Raw genomic sequence first — 22,570 nt, forward strand, 5'->3', positions numbered from 1 at the left:
CCGCGCTGGTAAGCCGGCTCTCACAACCAATGGTGGCCGTATGCGTTACAATATTATGAGTTCTAAAACTTAAAAAAAGTTCCATTTTGCTAATACATGAATATTTTATTCTCCATGGCAACTTCTCTCCGCCTTGATACGTTAGAATGTGGAACGTCACCATTCCGCGAGCAATTGGGGGTAATTCCCTTCAGAGAAGTCCGCATTGGCGGTGCTGGTGAGCATCCTTGTGACAAATTTAGAAATGAAACACCCTAAGCCCTTGCATATTGAGACACGGCCAAAGCAACCCGAGATCTGCTGGATCATGGCATCCAGAACTATAGTTGGACACACATGCTTTAAGCTGGTTCTCTTTTTTCAGCTTTTATTTATTCTAAATTGTAATGTTTAATACACGCAATGAAAGAATGTGTCCATCTACTGTTTATTACAATTTACACCTCTTTGCTGTTGCATGTATACTGGCTAATTAGTAAAGGCAGAAAACCACTCACCAGTCCACAGACTCCCCCTGCTCGTTCCTGCAGGACACAGCTGCACCAGCAGTGAGCCCACAGTATACAGATATCATCAGCGGCCAGAACAGCAGCATCCAAACGGCATCCTAATGGAAACAAGGGCTCAAGAAATCTGGTTTGTCCTTCTCAATTGTCTACAATCAAACCATCGAATTTTACAGAAAAATGCAATAATAAATCAGTACCAAACTGTTTTCCTTCATTATAAAATGCCCATCATTTTTTCAAACCTAGACTTTCAAGTCTTAACTTTCAAGACAAATTTGCATGTAGTAACAAATGTATTCATGTTGAGTCAAACCTTTCCAGCTTGTACTGTATCTCATGCTTAAGGCTGGCACACAAGACAGTAATATTTGGTGAAGAAAGACATTTCAGTTCACACTTTACTTCATACACAGCATTTATGGTCTATTTAAGTCTATTTATGGTCTATAAGTTACAGTGCAGTTCTTTCTTGGATTAATGTGTAATTTATTGTAGTGCAATATGGATGTAGTGCTATGCGATCAGTCATTAAATGGACATTCAGCATTTTCTATTATGCTTTCATTCCCAACAAACAAAGGTAAAAGTGTATGTGAATTCTTGAGAGATTTCCAATAAAGGCATCCCATAGTCATTTTCTAGTTTTTAAGTCCAGAACTACCACAATGGTAGAAAATGAAATGTAGGCTTGATGTTAATAGCTGCAAAAATAACAATGCAATAATGATGGAGTAATAAGGGACTCAAAGGCTACATAACTAAAGTCTAAAGTTAGGAGCCCAGATGCCAACTTAAGCAAGACAATCCCCAACTCGTACTGCAGAGGGTGAGTGAACACGGCTTGTGAACGATACTTCTTGTGTGACTAAATTCAATCACGGAACATTCTAATTCAATTTTCAAAACTAATGAAAGAAAAACAGACACTTACCATGAGTGTGGCCTTGAAGCAGCTTTTAGTCTTTCAAGACTAAGGAGAGACAATACAGGCAGCTACTTCAGTTCACTTCTCCAATTCAGGCCACGAAATCCGAAAGTGTTGCCAGACCAAAACTTGCCTAAAAGAATGCACAGAATGCCAAAAAAGGCATTTTGCAATTGACCTTGAAAGACAAAGAACTATTTGCAGTTCTGATTTTCCGGTATATCCAGTATAAGATACGTGAAAGGACACTGTAAATCAGACTATGATCTAGAGCAGAATTTCTCAGTTAGGTACTTTGATTATTTTGACATCATTAAAGCAGTTTAAAATAATATCATCACAAAGTGCTATTACTACATTTGTGAAACAAAATAACATATCAATGAGTGTTCATTTTATAACAGTCTTGATGTTCTTTCACCACAACAGGGTTTTAATTCAATAAAAATAAAAATTCTGTGTCCTAACTCCCAACATGCGAGGACATATGAGCATGGACAGTGATTTTGCCCGATCAATGCAACTCACATAGGCTTAAAAAGACCTGCTGAGCGATTGCTGTATCCAATTGTTCTTTCTTTACATCTGTGCTACTATTCATTTCAGGAACCAAAGAATTTGAATAGGACAGTGAGAGCACATTTCACCTCTATTTAAGGAAGCTCTCAAATACAACAGTGTGGTGGGTCAGCAGTGTTGATGCACTAGTTTCAGCTGAGGGGGTTCAGGCCTCAATCATGTGTACATAGACCCACGTGGGGGTGAATTAGCAAATTAGTGAAGGGTGAGAGGCACATTCTCACATGGTGTCAATTAGCCTAGGTTTGGTACAGTTTATAAATAGTTCTATGGGAGGATTTTGTTGTTGTTGGTGGTGGTGGGGCAGCTTGTGACTTAAATTTTTTCTGCAGAATTTCCTTTCTGTTGTGGCTTGTCCATATGCTGGGGCCTAATGAGGTCTGAAGAGGCTGGCTTGTCTCAAACCGCTATTTCAGTCTTCCTTTATTAGCTTGTATTCATATTGTTTTTTAATACAGAGAACAATGACTTCATTGTATATTAGAAATGGGCATATTGGAAAGCTAAAGATAAAATGTAGGAGTCCTTATATTAAAAGAGCATTACAATAATTGACATTGGAAACAGTCTAAGGAAGAGAAACCAGAATAACTCCCACATTGAAAGGTACAGTATTGTGTTGTAAACTGAGAGGTTAAAACAACTTTATCACTTTTGGCTGGAGGATTGAAGATGTGGAGACTTGAGTATTCAAAATCCTGAAAAGAACTGAGAATGTGGACTCGTTGCTACAAAGAATCTTTTATCAATAGTTACTATCAACCAAACAGAAAAGATGGGCAGAATATCTTTCTCTCGCTTGTAACCTTTTAACATTCCTGGGCTAGAACTTTATCAAAATTGAAAGTTTAAAACCGCACATTGAGGAAGCAGTTGTGATCAAGGTATAAGTCCCTTCACCCAGTTTTGCATAAGGGGAGTTTTTTCTGGGTTTACACTTTGTCAGACCAATATTTGAAATCTGATCCTACTTGCAATTTTGTTTATACAGACCCACAAAATTAAGCTCAGTAATTAATTGCTTACACTTATATTGCACTTTACAGGTAATGGGGACTCCCCTCCGCCACCACCAATGTGCAGCATCCACCTGGATGATCTTAGCAATCATCTCCAAACAGTGCAAAGCGGTTTTCACTTTCTTCAAATATCAGTGATGCATTAAAATTGGACTGAACACTATACTTCCAAGAACAGAAGTTAGTGTTTTGAGTGTTTTTCTTTGTGTGTAATAGTGATTCTATTTATCTAAGCAGGTATAGTGGGCTCAAGAATTATTGGCACCCTTGATAAAGTTGAACAAAACAAGCTGTATAAAATACACAGCACAGATAATGAGTCTATCTTATGCCCAGACAATGGGAATTATTTCAAAACAAATGTTGAAAATGAGTAATACATGTTTTTTTCAGAAACATTAATGTCAGAATTATCAGATCCCCCACTTTTCTTTAAGAAAACTGAACAAAATAAAATCTGAAATGAATTTATGGTTTTTTAAATATAACTCAGTCAAAAGGAACATTTTCTGGACTTGCTGTTTCACCAGGGTATAAAAAGAGGTAAACACTCATAATAAAAACTTTGGCCATCCACCACCATGGGGAAAGGCAAAGAAGTGACAAATTAAGAGACAAATTAGTATTGATCTTCACAAATGGTAAAGAATCCAAGGGTCACAGCTGGAGAACTGCAGAGTCTGGTTGCATCTTGGAGTCCTTGAGTCTCCAAATCAATAATTAGATGGTACATCCATGCCAAAAAGCTGTTTGGAAGGGTTGCCAGAAGGAATTGATAACAAGAAACAAACTGAAGTGTCTGGAGTTTGCCAAATCCATTGGGACTTTGACTAGAACCCGGTGCTATGGTCAGGTGAGACCAAAATTGAAGTGTGTGGCCACTCACACCACCAGTACGTTTGGCGTTGGAGAGGGATGCATACTCACACAAAAAAACGTATATTCACTGTGAAATATGGGGGTGGAACATTGATGTTGTGGGGTGGTTGTGATGCCACTGGGGCCCTTGTTAAGGACAAAGGTATCATGATCTCTACTAAATATCAGGATATTCTGGGCAAAAATCTGGCTGCCTATGCCAAAAAGCTACAGCATGATTTGGTCTCTGGTGGACCTCCCAGCATGACAATGATCCTAAACACACCATTTAAAAATCAACTAAGAAATGTTTGAGAGAAAATAAAATCAGTGTTTTTCACTAGTTTACCCAGTATCTGTGCTGTTTATTTTATATGGGGTTTTTTGTTCTTCATTAAGGGTGACAATAATTTGTGAGCGCACTGTAAGGTGGTAGAAGAAAACGGGAAGAAAAACAGTGCCAACAGGAAAAATAAGACATTTGAGGAACACAGCACAAGATGCTAGTAGAAACGTTTTTTTAGAAGAAATCATGTTGTGCACATTTTTTCCCAGGCAAATATGACCCAGCTCCACCAACAATGGAAGTCAGGAATATCTGCGTACCTCAGCAAATAATATGCTGTTATCTTAACTTATTGATTATAGATTAGATGCACACAACAAAAGAGTGCTGGTAGACCAGGAATTCCACTAATCTTAATATATTCAGAGCTGCGAGCACCATCATTTATTGGCTGTAGATGGGATTCGCACAACAGAAGATAAAAGCACAAAATGAGGAAAGATTTCACAGAACTGCTGGTGGTAACCCAACCAAACCTATAAAGAAAAAACATTTGCGCAACGTAATCCTGATTGACATTTACAACCAGTGTCCTCTTATTTTAAATGAAGAGCTTTGCCACTACACTTCACAGGAAAAAAAGCTACTTTCTGATAATAGATGAATGGATTGATAATTGCAGTCGTTGGGTGTTTCTTCTTTTGTGTTAGCCATCAACCCATGTTTAAACCTATACATTTTAGTTGTTCTGGAAAGAAGCACATTTGCATTTGAGCAACTTTTTTTCTTGCTTTTCAGCAAACATTAGCTTCAAAATATCAAGCGGCATTTGCTAAACCTGAGCGCAATTAACACTGCTCTGCATCTGCAACAAATAGATACAGAAAGAGTCAGCGTAACTGAATTGCAACAACAGGGTCAAACATTCCCCCTCTTACAGTTTAAACATGTCTCTGCACCTAACAAACCAGGACACAGCCCCCCTGAAAGCGTGGTAGATAACAGGGTTTTGTGAGCAAATAAGTCCTCCACTTTTCCACTGCTGGCAGTCCTCTCTGTTTAGATCTCCAGTGCAGATCCACTGGTCTCCATCCTTCTGGGATACACACCACTTGGCATGATCAAAGTGAGAGCAGAACTCCACAGGTCCCGGCAGTTTAATTCTTTTGATATTTAAAACGTGTTCAGGAAGGGAGCAGTTTGAAGGCAGTTCATGCTCTTTTCGTTGCCAGGTTTCCGTCAACAGAGTAGTCTTTAAAACTTGAGCAGCCCAGCCAGTGTAGATGTCTGTAAAAGACAACCCTCAAGTATGTCAACAAAGTAGAAATATAAGGCATTTAACAGCATCTACAATGGCTCTCCAGACAGGGCTCTTTCTTGGTTTAAAGAGAAAGGAAACACTCTGTGAAAAGTAAAAAAAAAGCTCTTACCGGTCTGGAATTTAATTTTACTGCCATTTTCACATTGTATAATGAAACATTTCCCCTTACTAAACGGTTTTCAGTGCTTTGTTTTCCAATTGAGTTCTTTCAGAACTTTTTATGTTTTAATAACAATCACAACAGAACAACATAAAAGAGCTACTGGTAGTGATTGGAAAGCCCTTGTAGCAAGACAGTTTTAGAAGCGCAACATGTGTTTCTGCCCTACAGATGTGAACTACAAATGTGCAGTTTGTATGTTCTCCCCGTGTTTGCAGGGGTTTCCTCTGGGTGCTCCAGTTTTTGGTCCCACAGTCCAAAAACAACAGACTAGTTGGGTTAATTGGCTTTTGGGAAAATGGACTCTTGGGTAAGTGCTGTGTGTTTTTGTCTCTGTATGCACTGTGATGTCCTGGCATCCTGTCCAGTGTGTATCCTGCCTTCTTCCCCTTTGCTTGCTGGGATAGGCTCTGGCTCCCCAGTGACTTTATAGTGGATAAAGTGGTTAGAAGACTGATGGATGATTCACTGTAGGTGGAGTGGATTTTTCATCTCAAAACTATGCGAACTCTGTTAAATGATTATTTTGGACCTAGGTCTTGTTTTCTTGGGATGTATTCTGCTTCTAGCAATATTACACACTTTGCAGTTTATTGCTGGTGATATACTATCGAATGTGATGTTTTATGTTATTGCAAGATTATGAAAACAGACACATATACTGTATGGTTTAAATATTTTTCCATTCTGATATTATTATTGCATCTAATCTGAAATTGATTTTTAACTAAGCTTAGTTAAAAATGATCAAACTAAGATTGTTTTTTGCCAAATCTGAAAAGTTTGTTTCAGTTTATGTATTATATTGGTGGCTAATATACCATTATATAAACTCATTGTACCATGTAATGGATAGCTTTGAATAAAGTCAAGACCAAATTGTTTTCCCTTTTCGCTGTCTGCATTTTATTTTTAATGTTTGTCTGGGATGAAAAAATGCAATTTGTCTCGTTCTTCTTTTGTCATTTTCATGTTTGGCTCTTAACAATGTGCGGCCTTTTGCAAACCTGTACATGCAACCACTGGCCAAAATATAAACAAAGCCCGTCATCATGCTGTAAAGAGTAAAAACTATGACCAGGAAGTTGCATGTACAGTATCTCACTGGTTCTGAAATATCTGTAGCATCTTGCAGTCGCATTGCTTTACAGGATTTGCAATCTTTACAATAACAATTGCAGCAGAGGTTGTGATGACAGTAAGGTGTGCAGGACTGAGCTATGTTTTTAATAGGACCAAAATCTGGGCAATTTTGTGGCCTGTGAAAGGTGATGGAAGTCTCTGTCATGCTTCTCAAGACAACCAAGCCACACTTTTAATGTGAGAGCACAGGAATTCAAAGGGAATTTAGCTAGCTTGTTTTTTGGACTTAAAAGTGCATTTACTTGGGTTGCCTCCACACTTCCATAAAGAAGAGAATACGTGCTAAAAATGAATATGCATTTGGCAGTGGCCTGGCAACAGACGACTGCAAGGACAGAAGACTGTAATACAGATGCAGCCATTCAAAATGCGCGGTAAAAACCCGCGGTACAGTAACCTACCCACAAGCCACCGCAGGGCACCGGAGGGCACCGCGGTAAGTGATTGGCTGGCCAAAATGACCGACAGGGGCACTCGTGGTGCATTGGTTGGTAGTGCAAAGATTTAATCATTTAATGTCTTTACTGTGCACATTTTAATCCGCTTAGTTTTGAATATTTATATGGATTTTACCACTAAAGGGAAATTTTAGTAGCTGAGCATAAAAAGAAGAGGAGCATAACGCATCTGAAGGTCATAAACAATATTAATTTAGGAACATAAACATTACTGTATGTATGTAAACTGTACTGTGTATGGCTGGTCTTGGTAGTTTAATGAAAAAATACACACCAGTCTTCCATTTCTCCCTAAACATTTTAAGCATGAAAGTTTTATGAAACGGTACTCAAATATGCGATTGCTGTATAGAATGAATTTTAATTTAAAAAAATTATTTAACACGAACATTAAGCTGTTTACATCTTCCGCCTGAGAACAGTTACCCGTTGCTACCCAATGCAGAAACACAGCCACTAACTAGCAAAGAGAGGACATTAGCTACCCAATATGATAAAATATGAATTGATAACAAGAAACAAACTGAAGTGTCTGGAGTTTGCCAAATGCCATTGGGACTTTGACTAGAACCCGGTGCTATGGTCAGGTGAGACCAAAATTGAAGTGTGTGGCCACTCACACCACCAGTACGTTTGGTGTTGGAGAGGGATGCATACTCACACAAAAAACATATATTCACTGTGAAATATGGGGGTGGAACATTGATGTTGTGGGGTGGTTGTGATGCCACTGCCCTTGTTAAGGACAAAGGTATCATGATCTCTACTAAATATCAGGATATTCTGGGCAAAAATCTGGCTGCCTATGCCAGAAAGCTACAGCATGATTTGGTCTCTGGTGGACCTCCCAGCATGACAGTGATCCTAAACACACCATTTAAAAATCAACTAAGAAATGTTTGAGAGAAAACAAAATCAATGTTTTTCACTAGTTTACCCAGTTTTGGGGTATATAAAATATAAGTCATTATCTGTGCTGTTTATTTTATATGGGGTTTTTTGTTCTTCATTAAGGGTGACAATAATTTGTGAGCACACTGTAAGGTGGTAGAAGAAAACGGGAAGAAAAACAGTGCCAACAGGAAAAATAAGACATTTGAGGAACACAGCACAAGATGCTAGTAGAAACGTTTTTTTTAGAAGAAATCATGTTGTGCACATTTTTTCCCAGGCAAATATGACCCAGCTCCACCAACAATGGAAGTCAGGAATATCTGCGTACCTCAGCAAATAATATGCTGTTATCTTAACTTATTGATTATAGATTAGATGCACACAACAAAAGAGTGCTGGTAGACCAGGAATTCCACTAATCTTAATATATTCAGAGCTGCGAGCACCATCATTTATTGGCTGTAGATGGGATTCGCACAACAGAAGACAAAAGCACAAAATGAGGAAAGATTTCACAGAACTGCTGGTGGTAACCCAACCAAACCTAAAAAGAATAAACATTTGCGCAACGTAATTCTGATTGACATTTACAACCAGTGTCCTCTTATTTTAAATGAAGAGCTTTGCCACTACACTTCACAGGAAAAAAAGCTACTTTCTGATAATAGATGAATGGATTGATAATTGCAGTCGTTGGGTGTTTCTTCTTTTGTGTTAGCCATCAACCCATGTTTAAACCTATACATTTTAGTTGTTCTGGAAAGAAGCACATTTGCATTTGAGCAACTTTTTTTCTTGCTTTTCAGCAAACATTAGCTTCAAAATATCAAACAGCATTTGCTAAACCTGAGCGCAATTAACACTGCTCTGCATCTGCAACAAATAGATACAGAAAGAGTCAGCGTAACTGAATTGCAACAACAGGGTCAAACATTCCCCCTCTTACAGTTTAAACATGTCTCTGCACCTAACAAACCAGGACACAGCCCCCCTGAAAGCGTGGTAGATAACAGGGTTTTGTGAGCAAATAAGTCCTCCACTTTTCCACTGCTGGCAGTCCTCTCTGTTTAGATCTCCAGTGCAGATCCACTGGTCTCCATCCTCCTGGGATACACACCACTTGGCATGATCAAAGTGAGAGCAGAACTCCACAGGTCCCGGCAGTTTAATTCTTTTGATATTTAAAACGTGTTCAGGAAGGGAGCAGTTTGAAGGCAGTTCATGCTCTTTTCGTTGCCAGGTTTCCGTCAACAGAGTAGTCTTTAAAACTTGAGCAGCCCAGCCAGTGTAGATGTCTGTAAAAGACAACCCTCAAGTATGTCAACAAAGTAGAAATATAAGGCATTTAACAGCATCTACAATGGCTCTCCAGACAGGGCTCTTTCTTGGTTTAAAGAGAAAGGAAACACTCTGTGAAAAGTAAAAAAAAAGCTCTTACCGGTCTGGAATTTAATTTTACTGCCATTTTCACATTGTATAATGAAACATTTCCCCTTACTAAACGGTTTTCAGTGCTTTGTTTTCCAATTGAGTTCTTTCAGAACTTTTTATGTTTTAATAACAATCACAACAGAACAACATAAAAGAGCTACTGGTAGTGATTGGAAAGCCCTTGTAGCAAGACAGTTTTAGAAGCGCAACATGTGTTTCTGCCCTACAGATGTGAACTACAAATGTGCAGTTTGTATGTTCTCCCCGTGTTTGCAGGGGTTTCCTCTGGGTGCTCCAGTTTTTGGTCCCACAGTCCAAAAACAACAGACTAGTTGGGTTAATTGGCTTTTGGGAAAATGGACTCTTGGGTAAGTGCTGTGTGTTTTTGTCTCTGTATGCACTGTGATGTCCTGGCATCCTGTCCAGTGTGTATCCTGCCTTCTTCCCCTTTGCTTGCTGGGATAGGCTCTGGCTCCCCAGTGACTTTATAGTGGATAAAGTGGTTAGAAGACTGATGGATGATTCACTGTAGGTGGAGTGGATTTTTCATCTCAAAACTATGCGAACTCTGTTAAATGATTATTTTGGACCTAGGTCTTGTTTTCTTGGGATGTATTCTGCTTCTAGCAATATTACACACTTTGCAGTTTATTGCTGGTGATATACTATCGAATGTGATGTTTTATGTTATTGCAAGATTATGAAAACAGACACATATACTGTATGGTTTAAATATTTTTCCATTCTGATATTATTATTGCATCTAATCTGAAATTGATTTTTAACTAAGCTTAGTTAAAAATGATCAAACTAAGATTGTTTTTTGCCAAATCTGAAAAGTTTGTTTCAGTTTATGTATTATATTGGTGGCTAATATACCATTATATAAACTCATTGTACCATGTAATGGATAGCTTTGAATAAAGTCAAGACCAAATTGTTTTCCCTTTTCGCTGTCTGCATTTTATTTTTAATGTTTGTCTGGGATGAAGAAATGTAATTTGTCTCATTCTTCTTTTGTCATTTTCATGTTTGGCTCTTAACAATGTGCGGCCTTTTGCAAACCTGTACATGCAACCACTGGCCAAAATATAAGCAAAGCCCGTCATCATGCTGTAAAGAGTAAAAACTATGACCAGGAAGTTGCATGTACAGTATCTCACTGGTTCTGAAATATCTGTAGCATCTTGCAGTCGCATTGCTTTACAGGATTTGCAATCTTTACAATAACAATTGCAGCAGAGGTTGTGATGACAGTAAGGTGTGCAGGACTGAGCTATGTTTTTAATAGGACCAAAATCTGGGCAATTTTCTGGCCTGTGAAAGGTGATGGAAGTCTCTGTCATGCTTCTCAAGACAGCCAAGCCACACTTTTAATGTGAGAGCACAGGAATTCAAAGGGAATTTAGCTAGCTTGTTTTTAGGACTTAAAAGTGCATTTACTTGGGTTGCCTCCAGACTTCCATAAAGAAGAGAATACGTGCTAAAAATGAATATGCATTTGGCAGTGGCCTGGCAACAGACGACTGCAAGGACAGAAGACTGTAATACATCGCTAAGACAACACATTAAATCTGAATAAGTTCAAAGGGGCCACTTGTCCACACTGGTGAATTGCAAATCACTGGAACGTAAGCATAACTACCATGGAGTATTTCAACATCTTTAAATGTGAATGTATTTCTGGACGTTTCGAGAGTCGGAGTCGACTGTTTTTATCCGACTCTTCTCCTCAGTGCAGAATGAAAATCAGTGCTGTCCAGGAAGGTTTCTGAACTTTAACCAGCTCCAGAATAATGGGAAACCTACGTGACCAAACAAATGCTCAATTCCAGGAAAAAGATTCCAAATGCATATCCTGGTACAGAACCTTTGATAAGGACAGCTGATATGTCAGATTGTAGTGGGTGTTTCATCACAGATCTTTTTGTACAGTCTTGGTGGTTTTAAAAGAAAACCACTCTCACCATCCACAAAGAAGCGAGACTTGGCAAGGCTGAGGAAGGTTTCTCCCTGAGCTGACAGCAGTTTCCCCATCGTCCTTCCCTGCACCCAGGGCTTTACAGAGCCCTCGCAAATGCAGCTCATTCTGGGCAGTTCGTGGCGAAAGACTTCAGGCAAGGAGCAGTTGTACACGCGGGGGTTATAATACAACAGCTGCTCGGCTGAGGAAAGAGAAAGGAAAACAACTTTATTGTTGGCTAAATCGCATCCTCTCACTTGCAATGCAAACACCTTATGTTGTTACAACAGTAACCATTATACCCGGGCCGGAACACCCACAGCCCACAGAGGTGCTGGAGGGCTTCGGTTTTATTTTTTCATACCTTCATGTCACTGAACTGTGAGGAAAAATAAACTTCATTTTTGTATGATTAAAATCAATAAATACAAAACTGAGGAAGGTAACACTACAAAACGTCTTCTGTGGAATAAGGAGGCAAAGAAGCTAGAAGGGGAAATTGTGTTCTCCATTGAGAAGAGAGACATTAAGTTTTCTGATGCAGAAGCAGTTAATTTGGATTTCCCCAGCTTCTTAACACTGCCTGCTATATCTGAAGACCCGCCACACTCAATAATTCCATTGTACTGCTGGGCTACAGCACAAGTCTGCAGTCCTATGAAGCAAGGACTACACATTCAATTTACCCCACACATTCCATTCTATGGCTCGGCTCACGGTTCAAAATAATTAAAAAAAATCCGGCCCAACAAATATTGAATCTGGTAAATGGCCTCGCATTGTCGTCTCTTTCAATTTGAACTGAGTGATACAAATAAAAATAAAATGGTATTTTACTAATAGCATAATGCTAGCTTCCCTATGTTGCACACCTATCTGAGGGAATTGTGTAGATTTGTAAGTGATACAGAGTGCGGTCCGGCCGTTCAGTTTCCCGAGGACGGCCAGCTGTACCCCCTTTCTGGGAATGGAGGGAAGTGGGGGACACTGTGACTGAGCCACAAACCCTAAGTCTGATCAAAGTGTAGGACTCCTGTGTGGACACACAAAGAGATATTACAACACACCGAGATAACAGATCACATTCTATTCATTCATACTTGCAATGAACAGCAGTTATCGATTTATGAAGAGTCAGTAGATGATGGATTGCAAGTTATTACCGTTAACACAGTACTTTGAAAAGGTCAATAATAATAATAATAATAATTCCTTACACTTTTATAGTGCTTTTCTGGACACTCCACTCAAAGCTCTTTCCAGGTATTGGGGACTCTCGTCCACCACCACCAATGTGAAGCCAAAGTGTACACAGAACACTCACCACACTCCAGCTATTTAGTGGGAGGAGAGCGGAGTAATGAAGCCAATTCAAAGATGGGGATTCTTAGGAGGCCATGACTGGTAAGGGCCAATGGGAAATTTGGCCAGGATGCTGGGGTAACACCTATACTCTTTTCGAGAAACGCCCTGGGATTTTAAATGACCACAGAGAGTCAGGACCTCGGTTTTATGTCTCATCCGAAGGACAGTGCCTTTTTAAAGTATAGTGTCCCCATCACAATACTGGGGCATTAGGACTCACATAGACTGCAGGGTGAGCACCCCCTGCTGGCCCCACTTATACTTCTTCCAGCAGCAACCTTAGCTTTCCCAGGAGGTCTCCCATCCAGGTACTGACCAGGCTCACAGCTGTTGAGCTTTAGTGGGCTGCCAGTTGTGAGGTACATTGTGTTTAATTTAGTAGTGGCAATGATAAAGATGATACTGATGTTTGTATCCCTGGAAGCAATGGGCACAAGGAAGGTGACACCCTGGACAAGAAGCCACTTAATCGCAGGGCAGATACAGACACTGAAGCACACACTAGAGCTAATCTTTTCTCAGAAGCCAATCAGCCAACCAGTATATTTTTGGACCAGGGGAGGAAACCGGAGCACCCAGAGGAAACCCTGGGAGAAAAGACAATTTCTTCACAGATGGCATCCTGAGTCCAAAATCAAGCCCAGGGCCCCAGTGCTGTAAGGTAGCAATGCTAACCACTGTACTACTGTGCTGCCTGGTTAGTAGTAGTAGTAGTAGTAGTAGTAGTAGTGGTAATTTTATACCCACCCAAATTAGAATTGGCAATTTTATCTGTACATTTCTGCTCATGCCCATGACCTTTGACCCCAGGTTTGTCCAACCTCTCTTACACAGTCATACACCTATTGACCCTACACAGTGATGTACGGGACTTTTCCAGCCCATCAAAGAACGTGTATTCCCAGTGCTGAGCCACTTATACTCCACTACGTTCGAAATTCTAATTGCCATAACATGGTCTTTTATAATTAATAATTATAAGTCTTTAGCAGACATTAAATCTAATAAACAATAAATCCGTGTTAATTTTATACTGATTTTATTATAGAATTTTTATTATAGTTTAATATAGAAAAATTGATGATGTTTTTGAAAGAATATTCGTAATATAGTGATACAAATGCATCACTTTCTATGCCATGCTGTGCTGTTCTATGAAATGCTAAGATACACTTCCAAACAAAAATAACTAGTATCTAATTATCAGGGTCCTTACTAGTGTTATCTCGCTAACTTGCTAAAATATCCTGTAGAATTCTTTAAAACATCTTTCTCACAATGATTTCATTATCCTAAAAAAAACAACAATACCTCTTTATCAAAAGAGGAGCAAGAAGAAAGTGATCAGGCAACTTTTTTAAGTTATTTAAAAGTGAGATGATTTGATGAGTTTTACCAAGAATACTTTATAAACAGTTCTTCTGATTCCTTTCTTACTACATAAATAGAAGTATATTACCAGGAATATATAGATACAGGCTTGCAAACACTTATATGTGCAAGTAGTTCAGGTGGATAGCTGTGTCAGCATGTGTAGTCTTCAAAGGAACAAGTAATAGGTTTATTCCATGCTGAAAAGAGAAGAGAGAAACACGTTTCGGCTGTGAAGCCTTCTTCAGGTGTGCTAAAGAAGCAGGCACACCTGCACACCTGAAGAAGGCTTCACAGCTGAAACGTTGTGTTTTCTCTCTTCTCTTTTCAGCATGGAATAAACCTATTACTTGTCACTTATATGTGCATGTGTGTTTATTTGCTTGGACCTCATGATACTTCTGTAATGAAAGGACAGTGTTAACCTTAGAAACAAAGGCACAATCCTTATAAAAGAACTCTGAAAGCAATCAAATCCAGTTAAAAGATGTTATTGTTATTCTGCTATTATACAGTGTATTGTAATTATGTGTTTCGAGAAAATTAGTTTGAAGGCTTACCAAACCACACGATAAGGTTATGATCTAGTGTTGCTTACTGTAGTAAACTATGATAAGAACAGTAGATTAACTAGGGAAGCATCTGGGAACTTATTTTAACTTGATTTATCATGTTAAATGCAGGATTAGAGCACAAAATATTCTCATGGATTTGCCTTCACAAAAGTCAAACTATTCAATACCATTCAACATTCCTCATTCACACCCGATCATAACTATCCTAACTTTCTGTAATTAAGGATTCCATTGTACCAGTACATGTACATGCAATAAGGTTCAAGTTCTATGTCAATATGCAAGAACAGATAAACTATTAGCAAGGAAACAAGGCTTGATTAATACAGTGTAATACTGTACATTTAATACTGGTGTTAATTGAAGTCGCATACGTGCAGCTTTCAAGGGTGCCAGCCTGTAGAGGCAGCACCTGTATGGAGACTTTTCGGCAGCAGCGGGAGCAGTACGACGCATTACAGGGGAGGATTGGGAGGTTAGAGACACTCCTGAAAAAAAATAAAAATCGTTTGCCCAGCCTAACAGTATTGTTGTTATTGTTTTTATCCTGTAAAGCGCTTTGAGGAGCCACCTTTAAAAGCGCTATATACAATAAAGTTCATTATTATTACTATTGTTAATTTGCTGGACAGAGAGGTGAACATTATTACGCAGAAGACAAAGATAGCGATTTACGTTGCATTGTGCATTGTGCTGCTGTAATACAGTTTTAAATAATTAAAAGTCTAAACAGTATCAGCTTTATTTATGGGTTGTAATTTAAAAAAAGTCAAAAACCGCACTCAAAATGCAATTTATAGCTTTCTGGCAAGAGGAGACACCCAAATTAATAATGTAACATGCCACTGTTTGTGCATGAATAAGGTTATTCTGCTATTTCCTTAGATACTGTACAAGATTCCATGGTTTTTTTTTTTTAATCCCCGGTGGAACCGGGAATCCGTAAGAATCAAGTAATAGGTTTATTCCATGCTGAAAAAAAGAAGAAAGAAAACACATTCCATAAGAATCAGCGCTTTTATATAGCGCCTTTAAAGGTGGCTTCTCAAAACGCTTTACAGGATAAAAACAACAATAACAACAACAACAATATTGTATTTCATTGCACTTTGACAGATCGTCCTTAAATCAGTTGTTGATTTAGTTTGACAGTAACCCTAACACTAACCCTATTTTATTTTTTCAAAGAAATGTTTGTTAAAAAAAAAAGTCACGGCTCTGGCTGGATTCAAACACCCAACGTGTGATGTGTGAGTTAGGAACCTAACCCACAGCGCCACTGGCAAGGTCACATGAGGACTGTTGAAAAAGCCCTACAGAAACATTATCAACAGATATCGTACAGCGTGTACTATTCTTGTGTTGCGGTACATGAATATAATTATATCATTATTAATTTCTTTAGATACGCGATTCCATATTATATTCCCTTTTAATCAAATTCTAAAAGTATGCTTGTTGACTCCGGTATCACGTTAGTTAAAGACTTCGATGCTTAAAATGTTTAGGGAGAAATGGAATACTGGTGTGTATTTTTTCTTTAAAGTACCGAGACCAGCCATATACTGTATGTTTATGTTCCAAAATTAATATCGTTTATGGCCTTCACATGCGTTACAGTATGCTCCTATTCTTTTTATGCTCAGCTACTAAGATTTCCCTTCAGTGGTAAAATTCCATATAAATATTCAATACTTAAACGGGCACAGTAAAGACATTTAAATCTTTCTCGACCGACCAACGCACCACGAGTGCCCCTGTCGGTCAACCAATCACGTACCGCGGTATTTTGCGTCATCTCGCGTCACGATGCGCGATGACGTAGCCAATTACCCCCGGTACGTGCCTGTGCCGCGCACTTTGAATGGCTGCATCTGTAAATCCAGGGTACAGTGTCTATGATTTTTTTTTGTCATAAAGAAATTACTATTGGATTTTAAAGTTTTTTTTTCCTTTCAATAGTTCGTTTTGAAACGATTCACCAGAATGTATTCTTGAGGAGAATAATGTTTGTGAGATGCTTGCCTTGCCTCGCTTCTTTTAGTCAACTGTTGACTCTTTGTCAACTGCTGCAGTTCAGTTCTACAGAGCTCTGCTGGTTTAAAATGCAGAAAATGAGCTCTAATCGCATAAGATTATTCCAGTTTTGCCACAATGCTCATGTCAAACATGGGCGACCCCTAAAAACAAGAGCTATTTTCGCTTTGTAGGCCACTACGTCACCTAGAAATGATCAAGGCTGCTTGACCCTTCTTCTCTTGCCACAGGTTCTGTTCATCTCCCAGAAGCACCAGTGCACCCACAGACTGGCAACAGACACTAGTATTGTTTAAGTGCCCTTTTTATTTTCTAGTGATCACAACAGTTAACACTGTCTGTCCAACACCCAGGACACATTGTACAGTGTCACAGTTCTAGAGCAGTATACAGTATGTAATACTCTTATGTGTTTTTGGAATCATACAGGTTTATTCTGTATAAGCTGCCAGTCCACGATGAAGGAAGAGGTCTGCGATACCTCTACATGGATGACCATACCAATGGCTGGGTATATGGGAAGAAATTGGTGAATGACTCCAAGAGTGCAGTGGGGCAGACTTTGCAGCCTTTTTTGTCCTACATTCATAAAAAGGTAAGAAACCTTTATTTATAATCTGTGTCATCTCCCAGAAAGTGAGGTCAGGATATACATTGTCTTTTCGATCTGTTTATTTTCACAGGTTTCTCTTATAATTCAAAAGCCTTTTGTGCAATACAAATACAAACTTTGCATTGATATTTTTTTATATTCCTTCCTAAAAGACTGTGGACTTTGGGTATCTTCTATACAACGATCAACCTCCAAAGTCATTTAAACCTGCTCCTTCATCTTTTGGACACAGCAAAGGTAAGTAACATTTTATAATGTACAAGACAGAAGGACACAGAAAATGGGGGGGGAAAAAAACATCATAGACAGCACAACAAACAATATAATGGTATCTGTTATACTTGCTGGGTTTGCTTGCTTATTCCTATGATTAAAGCCAAGTGCAATGTTTGCTACATATGCAGGATGTGAATTGTTCATTTTATATATATCTAAAATAAAATATTTTAAAATTTACACTATTTCAGGGTAGAACATTTACATGTGTGATTCTGCAGATTTTGTCCAAATCATTGATTCAGTAGAAAACATTTATTTTATGATTTACTGTGTATGGTCAAGACATGATGGCACGTCCGAAGTATATACTGTGTCTGAAGAATACCAACACCAGCTTTCTGTGTTTTCTGGTTTAAAAACTTGAATCATAAAGCTTTAAAGTATATATTTACATTTTGTTTTTGTTCATTATTTTTTTTTCATTTACTTTTCTTTGACTGAGGCATCACATAAGCTAAGAACAAATCTGTTGCCATCAGAGCTTTTTCTCCTGGTGAAAATCACTGAGTTTAAAAACACTTCTGTAAGTCAATATAATACTGATTTTTATAATAAAAGACTCATCTGCTGGGTAAAACAAAACTAAAGATGCTTGTTTTGGGCTCTAGGTTTCTATTGAATTGAATTTACAGTAGCCCATTTCTAAATGAATACAGTAAATTAAATTGTTGAGATTAAGAAATAAATCTACATACTTCATGGCCAATTGTCAGTTCAAGAGAACTGAAAATAATAGGATTAAGAATAGTCCTATTTTGGACTATGGTTTTCAATTCTCTTAATCTGACTTTTGGCCATGACGTATGTTCAGTTAAATTGGGTTGGACAAAAAAGCCAAAAGTCAGATTAAGAGAATTGAAAACTAGCCCAAAATAGAAGTTTTTTTGTTTAGTTTGATCAATTATACAGTTCTTGTTTGATTCTTGAACTGAATTAATTGACTTCGTCAGCTGGAAGCAGGCTTGATAATGGACTCTGTTCAAAAAGAGCAGACTTGTCCTTTAAAAACATTGAAACTGGAAAACCAGACGGATCAAAAACGATCAAATTTTGAGATTTGAATGCATCTTGTGTGACCTTTTTCAGGGATTGTGATGTTAGACAGACAGACAGGAGTGTGGCTGGTTCACAGCACCCCAGAGCTTCCAGATGTGAAAAATCATTCTACATCATTCTGGCCCTCCAGTGGGCATGAAAATGCACAGACCTTCTTCTGCGGGACTTACACATACAGCACCTTCAAGGACATAGGTAGGCGTTCACATGTACATACAGCTGTGTGAACCTTTTCTTGAACAACTTTGATTGCTGAGCTTTAGTATGTCCATGGCATTGACATTGCAGCTGTCTATCACTTTCTGAAAGCCTTTGGTACAATTTTTCCAGATTTTAAGATTCAAGTATTGGCAGTTTTTGTTCTGGTTTGGTGCACCTGTTCTTTTCCTATTCTAAATTTACCTGTGGGGCAAAAACCAGTCTATTCTGTTATTTTCTGTTGGTGGTTCAATTTCATATGCACGCTTAATATAACCCTGAGAATAGGTGGACACTAATAGACTTACACCTCATTCTGTATACAGATGAAAATAAATACCGAAATAGCCTTAGACTTTCTAATTAAATCTAAATGATGTGTATTGTGGCTGCTGAAAATGTATGTCAACATTTTAGAACTTGGAGGATAGTTTAACAAATGAAAATAAATAAAGGAAACTCTCCAAACTAATGGAAAAAGAAAGGGGGCATTTGACCTGGATGTATGAAAATGCCATGCTTACTATTGGTTATTTTTCATTCTTGTCTCCACAGTTGTGCAACTCCAGTATATCCATGTATACTCTTTTGACTATCACATCCCCCAAACCTTCCACAGAGACCTTCAGTGTGTGGCTCAGAGAACATGCTATCCCAGGAAAGAGCCTTGGTTTAAGCAGCTGCCCCTGACATCTTTAGCAGGGGAAACTTTCACCAGCTTTGCAAAATACTCTAGATTTAACGACGGTGAGCACCACTTCTTCCCTCTCGAATCTCAATTCCTTTTCATGAAGTTTCTGATAAATGCAAGTCAATCTGAAATTTCTCTTATGCAAATGGCACTACCACCCATAGCAATGCCAGATATTGGTTTTAAGATTAAACAAAACGTATTTTTATGTTCTACAACTTACTTCAGACATCCCCCTTCATTCGTATTTCTTTTCAAAAGCTGCTCAAACAATGTGTGAGACGGGGGAAAACAACATTGCGAAGGCACAAAACCTGTCAGTGTTCAGAAAAAGAAAGCCAAGGCAGATCTAGTGTCTGCAAAAAAAAAAATGGATCCAAGTCTATGGATCACTGTTTTTTCCCAACTGATCGCTTCTTTAGAAAATATTCTCCAACTCAAAATACAGAAACAGTAGTGAACAACACAGTCGCCATGATCCATAAACAATCTCTGTGCTTCATTATTGCAGTTTGTTCCTGGAGAAGTGAAAATGTCACATCAGTTATTTTTCTCATTTTAGATATTTGGAATCAATAGTTTGCTGGTTAACTAATTTTTTGCATGCCTCTACATTTTAAAATCACAAATGAATTATCACAGTTCCAGACCAGTACCAGCTTGGAATAGATGACGAAATGTACTTATTCCTTCAAACTATGTGCTATAACAGCCCCACAGTGATGCTAAGTGTCGGAGTTGGCATAAGTTGTACCAATGATGTTTCTTTCACTGACAACACTACAAGGTCATAGAGGTTGCAGTTATTGGACGCGTTTGAGATCGCTTGGATATCCCAAAGTGCCCAATCTTGTTGTGTTGGTGTTGGTATTCAGTGAATTATGTATCACTGCTGAAACTCGGTCAACAGTGTCTGATTTACTCTGAACAAGCACTTATTGAGCCTCTCAGAATCTGAATTTATTTAATTTTTACAAAGTCTAACTCTATTGTATGTTGGCCGTTTCTAGCCAGCAAGACCCACTTTCTCACAAAGATTTTGTTGGAACAATATCCAGTTTATTTTTAGTCAAAGCCTTTCCCAATTGAAGATGTATTTATATAAAAAAGCAGACTTCGTTTTGGTGAAACTTTCTCAATCTGCCACCTGGCAACTGAACTTTCCTACATGTTTCTGCGGTTACACTTTAGATTTAAGGTTTCATAGCATCGCTTTCTTTCAACAGAGATTTTATGGGATGTTAGTAAAGCATTCATTTATATTCAGTAGTAATTTAGGTTTAGGATTTGTGTCTGAGGTAGTTTGTAGGTGCTTTATTAACATTCTGTAAAGCCCGATTCTTGAGCAAATTGATTAATAGAATATTTCAATCTTTTATTTATACAACAATCTAAAACAAATGTTTTTTTCTTGGTATGTTGATTTAAACATAAGAAAGGATAAAAATATAACTTGTGTAGCTTCTTTAGATACCATTTAATACCTAAGAACACGAGAGGTTACATTTGGCCCATTTAGCTAATTTCTTAGTAGTTGATTCAAGGATCTCATCCTGCTGTTTCTTGAAAGGAACCAGGACTTAAATAACATGTGCAGTTTGTTCCATTAATCTCAACTAGTTTTGAAAAGAAATTGATTAATTGATCCAAGGATCTCATTCTGCTGTTACTTTAAAGGTTATTGGAAACGGTTGTCATATTTTATTTAAATACATTTAAAAAAATATTATGTAGAAAAGGAACAATCCAGTAAGTTTCAAACACCGCCCTTCAAAAGCAATATGTCACACTTCACACTTGATCTACTGTATATTGGTGGTGTTGATTTTAAAAAAGAACGTTCTGGGTAGCAACCAGTACAGTACAGCATTCAGAGAGGGGGGGGAGAAATACACATTCACTTGTTCTCGGTTCCAGTTTGACGTTTTGGTAGCAAGTGCACTTCCTGTTTTTGGTTGGGTAGAAAGTGTGCCTGGAACAGATTCTAACATGGAACCTGTGACTCTGTTCCGTTTCAGATCTCTACTCAGGTTTGCTGGTTAACTATTTAGGAGATGACTTCGCCAAAAGCTGGGGGAAGCTTCATCGGCCTCTGCCGTTGAATTGCTCCGTGGCGCACAAGGTGTACAACGTGACGACGATACAGCTGCCAGAGGCCAGGCCTTTCGGCATCATGGTGGACCACTCCAAGTGGTGTGTGATGAAGGGTGGGGGTCCGCACTGGACCTGCATCGTGGACACGAACCGAGAGATCAGTCAAACGAGAAGAGGAGGCGGGGCTGTGTGCACGAGCAGGCCTGGAGTGTGGAAGGCCTTCCTCACAGTAGTTGACACATTTGAGGACTGCCAGTAACACGTGGCTGGCAGAAATAGATGAACAAGAAAGGGCTGCTTTTCAAACGATACTGCATAGTTTTTCCAAGTCAAAGCAAATGGTGGTAAGTAATATGTAAGAAAACTCTGCAGTAGCTCAAGTAGGTAGTGTGTCAACACGCGTAGGCTGCAAAAGAGAAGAAAAGAAACGGGAACTGACACCTGAAGAAGACTCTACAGCTGAAATATTGTTTCTTTTCTTCTCTTTTCAGCATGGAATAAACCTTTACATGTTCCTAAACTATTCAGTACTGACCTTAATAGCAAAAGTAAAATGTATTTAGAAAGGATATGTATCATGAGGAAGTCATGCATCTAAAAAAACATTTTTTGAATGAAGTACTGAATATATCGGGGGGGAATATACGTGTGTATTAGCTTTCAACACTACACTTTTCTCAAAATATTGCAAATGCAAGTGATCTCCAGTGTCTTTTAAACATAATCATTAAGTTTGTTTTCACAG

General features: G+C 38.5%; 1 protein-coding gene across 1 annotated transcript; it reads left to right on the forward strand.

Moving 5' to 3' along the window:
* The first annotated feature begins 16,673 nt into the window (after nt 1-16,673).
* Nucleotides 16,674-22,084, forward strand: LOC148823754 (deoxyribonuclease-2-alpha-like). The gene is made up of 6 exons (XM_088928117.1): nt 16,674-16,678; nt 17,324-17,489; nt 17,660-17,744; nt 18,873-19,037; nt 19,596-19,787; nt 21,750-22,084. The coding sequence occupies exons 1-6, from the start codon at nt 16,674-16,676 to the stop codon at nt 22,082-22,084; spliced, it is 948 nt and encodes a 315-aa protein (XP_088784243.1).
* Nucleotides 22,085-22,570: the final 486 nt, after the last annotated feature.

The sequence above is a fragment of the Atractosteus spatula genome, chromosome 11, assembly GCF_055471065.1.
Source record: "Atractosteus spatula isolate fAtrSpa1 chromosome 11, fAtrSpa1.hap1, whole genome shotgun sequence".
Lineage (NCBI taxonomy): Eukaryota > Metazoa > Chordata > Actinopteri > Semionotiformes > Lepisosteidae > Atractosteus > Atractosteus spatula.